This window comes from Syngnathus acus, chromosome 24 (genome assembly GCF_901709675.1).
Source record: "Syngnathus acus chromosome 24, fSynAcu1.2, whole genome shotgun sequence".
Lineage (NCBI taxonomy): Eukaryota > Metazoa > Chordata > Actinopteri > Syngnathiformes > Syngnathidae > Syngnathus > Syngnathus acus.
In genome coordinates, this window is record NC_051108.1 from 3,008,106 (window position 1) to 3,015,426 (window position 7,321).

At 43.6% G+C, this 7,321-nt stretch overlaps 1 protein-coding gene across 9 annotated transcripts in view; it reads left to right on the forward strand.

Annotated features, from left to right (window-relative positions):
• lama2 (laminin, alpha 2) overlaps positions 1-6,797 on the forward strand; it is a 68,091-nt gene extending 61,294 nt beyond the window's left edge. For 8 of the 9 annotated variants that reach the window (XM_037245369.1, XM_037245372.1, XM_037245370.1 and 5 more), the window contains 14 exons: positions 518-669; positions 738-914; positions 1,419-1,602; positions 2,521-2,601; positions 4,249-4,361; positions 4,451-4,544; positions 4,612-4,707; positions 4,763-4,843; positions 4,925-5,002; positions 5,372-5,450; positions 5,533-5,664; positions 5,753-5,883; positions 5,949-6,168; positions 6,242-6,797. In XM_037245369.1, coding sequence (XP_037101264.1) covers positions 518-669; positions 738-914; positions 1,419-1,602; positions 2,521-2,601; positions 4,249-4,361; positions 4,451-4,544; positions 4,612-4,707; positions 4,763-4,843; positions 4,925-5,002; positions 5,372-5,450; positions 5,533-5,664; positions 5,753-5,883; positions 5,949-6,168; positions 6,242-6,402 — 1,779 coding nt within the window. In that variant the 3' untranslated portion in view covers positions 6,403-6,797. The remainder of the gene's footprint in view (positions 1-517; positions 670-737; positions 915-1,418; positions 1,603-2,520; positions 2,602-4,248; positions 4,362-4,450; positions 4,545-4,611; positions 4,708-4,762; positions 4,844-4,924; positions 5,003-5,371; positions 5,451-5,532; positions 5,665-5,752; positions 5,884-5,948; positions 6,169-6,241) is intronic. The other variant, XM_037245373.1, reaches the window with a different exon arrangement.
• Positions 6,798-7,321: the final 524 nt, after the last annotated feature.

Sequence of the window (7,321 nt, forward strand, 5' to 3'; positions counted from 1 at the left end):
CGCACGTTTGCGGCCATTCTTCCCCTCTTTGCCTCTCCGCAAAAGTTTAACACATGCCGCCAAATTCAAGTTGGGAATTAAATGGGTGTGTTTTTCAATTTAACTGGTTTATTTTTTATCAGATGTGAAAGCTGGATTGTGTTCACCTATTCACTTTTAAAAAATATTTTCCGTTGCTCTTTCAAATATCGATCTCCAACATTTCCACTATAAAGGCTTTCTATTTGCTTTAGCGCCATCTTGTGGCAGAATATAAAAGCAGCACTACTTTCCTATCTGAAAAGACTTTGGCACCATCTTGTGGCATCTAAGGAAATTTAAACGCCACATCTTGACTTGTTTTTTTGTGTCCAGAAGGAGCCTTACATCTTTTCATGAGACAATACTGAAGAAATTATTTCTTCAGGGCTGCCCTATGAAAACATACGGTGTATAAACCAATTTCAGTTATCCTAATCCTAACCCTTCAGTGATCTCAAGGCCTATAATGAAGTTCACTCCGTCCTTTCTCCCTCAGCCTTTCCTCTCTGTGATGCTGAACAAAGGCTTACTGGAGGTATTGGTGTTCTCGGGCAGCCACAGTCTGCGTCGAGTCATCAGACGGCCTGAGCAAGGCGTCCTGAATGACGGCAGAGAGCACTCGTTGCGTATCGAGAGACTACCCGGCAGGTCAGCGCATTTCTCCCTAACAGTTTTTCTTCTCCATGAGATGGCAAAGCATTTTGCCTTTTCATCAGATCTTTTGCAGTGCAAGTAGATGAGGAGCCAAAGAGGGAGTCTCCACTTCCTAATGACCAGCCAATCATCTTGCATCGTGTGTTCCTCGGTGGTATTCCTTCTGAGGTGGAGAGGACATCCAACAGGGTCAACGTTCCCTTCCAAGGATGTATATGGAATCTCATGGTCAACTCTGTGTGAGTAACCCCAAAAGCCATCCCGACACAATTTTTCATGTTACCGCATTAAATATTCCTTGATGGTCCAATTGATCACTTCAGTTCATTAGACCTGAGATTTTCACCTTGAACCTGCCGTGTCAGCCTCTGGCGTGACAATGACAATACAGTCTTTGTCACTTTTGTGCCTGGTCTGCAGGATTAGATCTGTCCGAGTGCATAAACATATTCATGACTCTCATCGGGCCTGATTGTCCGTCTCTCACCTCACTCCACCCCTATTAACCCGTCTCCTCCCCATGTGATGCCTCCTCGTCCCTCGCTAGTCCTCCACGTTGGCTGGTTGTCTAGTTTATGGATATTACCGTGTGCGCGGGTTATTGATTTTGTACGTGAATGTAAAATTGACATTTAGAATGATTGCGGTTGAAGTGTACGAATGCAAATATCGACTTGGTTTTCACCTTCTGTTATTAGGATTCTTTTCCATTTCTTCTAACGCACGTCTTGTCCCTGTCACAGTCTGTCAGATTTCTCCCAGGCGGTTTCCTTTGAAAACGCCGAAATCGGCCAGTGTCCCAGCCTTGCCCCGCTCCCTCCTCTTCCCTACCCGACGGACGAGGATGAGAAGGAAGTAGAAACGACCGAACCGCACCGACCCGCGCCCACTCCTGCATTTGTTACATCGCCTCCTGAACTTTCTGCCGTGAGTGATCCAAACACGAACACTTACTAAGGCTTGTTTCTCATCATTATTATTAATATTGAATCATATTGTGGATTCCACTAACATCATAGCGACCTTACCTTATAAAAGAAAATATGTAAGCATATTTGGATTTGAAAACACATATGAACTATAAATATACGTAGGTACAAGGAAATGTATAAATACACGTATATGTATACCGTATTTTCCGCACTATAAGGCGCACCTAAAAACCTCCAATTTTCTCAAAAGCCGACAGTGAGCCTTATAATCAGGTGCGCCTTATATATGGACCAATATTGAGCCGCTACAGCAGGCGTGTCCAAAGTCCGGCCCGCGGGCCAAATGTATATATCTTGTATATGGACAAAGTTTTAAAATGGGTCCTTCATTGAAGGTGCGCTGGTATAATCCGGTGCGCCTTATAGTGTGGAAAATACGGTATATATATATATGCATAGTATATACATACATATATGAGCCGTTCATTTGCTTAACGCTGTCTATTTTGCGCATCATAAAAGTGAATCCATGCACTCTCAGTCACACACTGATTTCCGAGGAATACAATGCAGCTTTCCGTGTTGCCTTAGCGCTCCATTCCGCCGCACTTGTACAGCCCATTAATTGTTCTTTATCGTCCCTTTAGCCTTGAGCCACTAAACACCCTCTCTCGAGTCAACCGTGCGCTGTGAAGTCACACCGATGTGCAAGCTAACTGTGCATGCCAGCTATGCTTTATGGGCCAGCAAGGGCCAAAGCAGGAGCTGCGATGCTAAGAGGCAGTTAGACCATCGCTCAATGCAATATTATACAAAGAAAATGCATTCTAAGCATCATTGCATGGCTAACGCCGCTACTGTGCTTCATGGCTGTATCGTCTTCATCTTCTTCCCCGCCCCCGATGCCTGATAGGAGGTCACTGCAATTGTTGCACCTGCTGCCACACCTACTGCTACACCTACTTCTGCTGAAGCCCCGCCCACTGCTGACACGGTATACACACTTGCATACCAACAGGATTCTTGCAATGGGTATTTTCAGCCCAATTTTGCACCTTTCAGAATTCTTTTAGCCTGACCTTTGACCCCCTCCATCATTTTAAGTTGCCCATCCCTGGCCTGGCCTCTAGCAGTAGAGTAATTGAGAAAAAGTAATTAAGAAGAAGTGGACAGTCCACAAACTATATTTAAGCTACAGTCCATAAATTCTAATTCTTTCCACAGAGCAGCGAGAAGAACTTCCTGTGAGCACAAGTACATAATTAAATGTAGAGCCACACTCATTCGCAGATGACGCAGGTGTACCTAATATTTTGTATACGCACAAAAAATAAGAATGCATTAGCAGGCCACTCTGAATCACGCTCTCTATGAGCTGTATGAATCCGGTCCATCTCAACTTCAAAATACTTGAAGAGCCAGTACTCCAGAAGTTATGGATACAAGGATATTCATCCCGAGAGGGCAATTAGGGATAATAGAATACATCTTGCTTGTTCTAAACTTTACACAGTTGCAGCTCAAAGAGGTTGAAACAGCATGTAATGAGCGCTCATTTACAGTAGGAGCAACATGGCAAATTCTTCTGAGTGGTTCTCTCTGGAGTAATAAAACATTTGGGCTAAAGATAACTGAGCGACTATAAAAATGGCTTCTTTTGACCTTATGATTAGTCTTCTTTGGAGAAAACCTGATGGCAGCACACACACATACAAAATTGTGACTTAATGACTTCACATTCAATCGGCGTGACCTCCAAGAAAAGACGAGCTGCACTGAATGGACGACCATCTCGCTATTGTTAGGCTGATGGAAAACCACAGAGGAGATGAGAGAAAGGGAGGGATGAAGAGGAGAATAAAAGAGGCTAGAAGGAGGACGACAAGGGCCCCGGCCAATGAAGAAGAGGAGGAGAGGACTCTTTCGGAAGACGGCGGCTTGTGCTTTTTTTTGTTGGCTTAATGGAAAGCCGCAGGAGAGGGAGGGGAGGGAAGAATGAGAAGGAAAGAGAGAGCGAGAGAGCTGCTTTTGTCGGAAGGAGGCTGGGTGAGGTGGAGAAAGAGAAGAAAGGCAGAGGTTGAGCAGGAGCGGATATGAAGACAGAGCATGATAAGAGGTGAGTGTCGGCGGTAACAAAGCAAGGTCGCCGTGCGGGGAATGTCTCCACTTGAAAGAGAACAAGAGGAGATTAAGATACACACACACACACACACACACAAACACACACTGAATAGTGTCTCTAAATTCGGTCTCACAAGTATGCAGGTGGTAAACAGGTGATGCTTAGGTTAGACGTCATGTTGGGCTATCAAGTTGAAAGCGAAAATATTAATTAGATCAGGGATGGGCAAGAAAGTGTGAAGACGAGATCAGACTGGATCCAAAAAAAATGAAAGGATGAGCCTAACTGATCAAGATGAGATGAGAAAATAGCAACAGATGATTTCAAGTGATAGGGTGTATTTGTGTTGCAACACTGACACCTTGTGGCCACAACCTTTTCATTGAACTGAGAAATGGGAGAAAAAAAAAACCGGGAAAATCGCCTCTTCAGTGAATACAGCGCACTTTCAATAAGACCTCATCGAGTTATTTATTGAATCCACCAATTATTGTTTCTGACATGTTCTTCATTCTCCAGGACTCATGCCCCTCGGCTGTGGCCCCTGTGGCCCTGGAGAAGTCTTACCAGTTTGGACTGGGAAGGAACAGTCATATGAGCTTTGCCTTCGATGACGCCAAAGTGAGAGAAAGGTTTGTATTTAGAATGGAAATTAGAATTTACAGACGATAACAATCTTTCGTTTTGATTAGTTTAATAAATCGCCCTGTATTTATTTCAGGTTGATTTTGGAGTTCGAGCTGAGGACACATGAGGAATCGGGACTGGTTCTCTACATGGCCAGAATCAACCACGCTGACTTTGTCTCCATTCAGGTATCAAGTAAGAACATTTGTTTCCATTCAGTAGCACTTATTAACTATAAATGTTTGTCATCCACAGATTAAGGATGGACAGGTGTGCCTGGGTTATGACCTCGGTCATGGTAACACATCTGGATGCGTCCCCTACTCCATTAATGATGGGAACTGGCATAAGGTAGGACAACCTCTATCGTAAATTGAATTTAGTGCAAAAATTATTATTATTTCAGATCCGTGTGGCTCGCAGCAAGCAGCGGGCACTCCTGGTGGTGGATGGCCGATACAGCAAACAAATGATTAGCCCCAAAAAGGTTTTCATGACGGTTATTTTATGTTATTGCCAAAGATGCATTTCATCACAAAAATCAATGTGACAATATTGTCATTTTCAGGCTGACCTGTTAGATGTGGTGGGAATGTTGTACGTTGGCGGCCTACCACACAACTACACCACCAAGAGGATCGGGCCGGTAAGGGAAAGTGAAAATAGGAAAAGTAGTACCATATTTTCCGCACTATAAGGCGCACTGGATTATAAGGCGCACCTTCAATGAATGGCCCATTTTAAAACTTTGTCCATATATAAGGCGCACCTTCAATGAATGGCCCATTTTAAAACTTTGTCCATATATAAGGTTTTTACATTTGGCCCGCGGGCCGGACTTTGGACACGCCTGCTGTAGTGGCTCAATATTGGTCCATATATAAGGCGCACCTGATTATAAGGCGCACTGTCGGCTTTTGAGAAAATTGGAGGTTTTTAGGTGCGCCTTATAGTGCGGAAAATACGGTACATAAGAAATGCACAAAATACTGAGAGCGCAAACTTCTGCTTGTAGATTCTTTTCAGCATCAACGGGTGCCTGCGTCGCTTAAAGATGGTGGGAGGTGCCGTCACCACAAAGCCCGCCGCTCCGGGTAAGAATGCTTTTCAAATATCCCAAAAATCAATTCCTACTTATTTGGGTGCATTTATGAGTCATTGTAATCCTTGCGCCAGGTCGTGCCGAGGCGCTTACTGAAGACTTTAAACTTGATATGGAGACGCCAACGTCCAGTCACATGGTCGGGAGATGCTTCTCCGCCACCGAGCCAGGAACTTATTTTGACGGAACCGGATTCTTGAAAGCAGGTACATACATCACATATGATGTGATGCAAACCAAATAAAACCACCTTGTTGGGTTTTTTTTTAACTCTAAATTACTCATTATTTCTAGTGTCCACCTATCGAGTGGGTCTGGATGTGTCCATCGCATTGCAGTTCCGAACCAGCAGAACTAACGGCGTCCTTTTGACCATCAGTAATCAAGGCAACGATGGACTTGGTCTCGAAATTATTCAGGGCCGGGTATGATGAATTATTTGAGATTATACCAAATGATTCGACACTGCCCTAATTTGAACCGCTTCTAGCTGCTCTTCCACGTGGACAACGGCGCCGGACGCATCACGGCGCTGCACGTGCCCGACGGCGACGGGTTCTGTGACGGCCAGTGGCACTCTGTCGTCGCCAACAAGATTCGCCACAGGGTGGAGTTGCTGGTGGATGGGAAGCAGAGTCAAGCTCAGAGTCCCAATGCACGCTCCAACACCTGTGACACCAACGACCCCATTTATGTGGGAGGCTACCCGGGTATGACGCACAAGTTTCATTCACCACAATACCAGACAAAGTTTTACATCTACGTTCTACATGTCTCGTCCAGACGGTGTCCGTCAGGCAGCTCTGACCAGCCGCACGTCCTTCAGAGGTTGCATGAGGAACCTGAAGATCACCAAAGCCTCAAAGACCATGGATGTGCACTTCAACAAGGCTCTGGAAGTCAAAGGAGTGCAACCGCTTTCCTGCCCCGCCATTGCTGCTTAGCAACCAACCGGCCCATTCAACTACTTGCCATTTTCCCTACGCTGGTTAAATGTAACAGATCCATTTGGGTAGGGTCAATAAATATGTAAAAGTGTAACAAAGTACTGTTTTGTGTGTTCGCGCCCTTTCACCCCAGCATTAAATCTACCAATAAGAATAATCAGTATTTGCTGCTATGAACCCCAAAGTCAAAATCACCAACCACCACATTGACTCATTTGACTTGACTGAATGTAATTTCAGAGGTATGTGTTTTGAGTCTAAAATCTCTAATTCACATCTTTCCACACTGTAAAATATCTTAAGGCATAATCCTGCTTGTTTCTTGCTATGCCATTGACCACACAGTTTTAAAAGGTGCTGCTACACAAATGAATAAAGCTTTATTTACTTGATTGTTGACTGGCAGTCTTTCATTTGCAATATCTCTACTATGGCATCTGTTAAATTATTTGAGGAATATTTTCTGTTTAATTTATTGTTCCATGCCGATATAGAAATATTGATTAATTTAGACCGTGTTGTGTAAGTAACCCATTAAAGCGAACAACCACGTTTGGCATTTTGGTAAATTGACACTAAATAAGAAATACACATTGTGATTATCAAAACCGTGATTATCATTCAAATATATAACAGGGAAAATAATCTGGGTTTATTCATTTTACGGTCATTTCTAAGTGTACTTCAATTAATTTTCGGTAGGTGGCGCTACTGCATCAGCAATACGTTTCTTTGCAGCTGCTGCGTCTTAAATTTGCTAAATCGGTTGGTATGTTGGAAATATGTTTATTTTATCACGATCCCCAAACTTTACATGTCAGACAATATTTTCACGGACCGGCCTTTATATAAATAAATATGAAATTTATAATTCTATATAAATACGATGAAATAAAATGATACGACTGGCATAAAA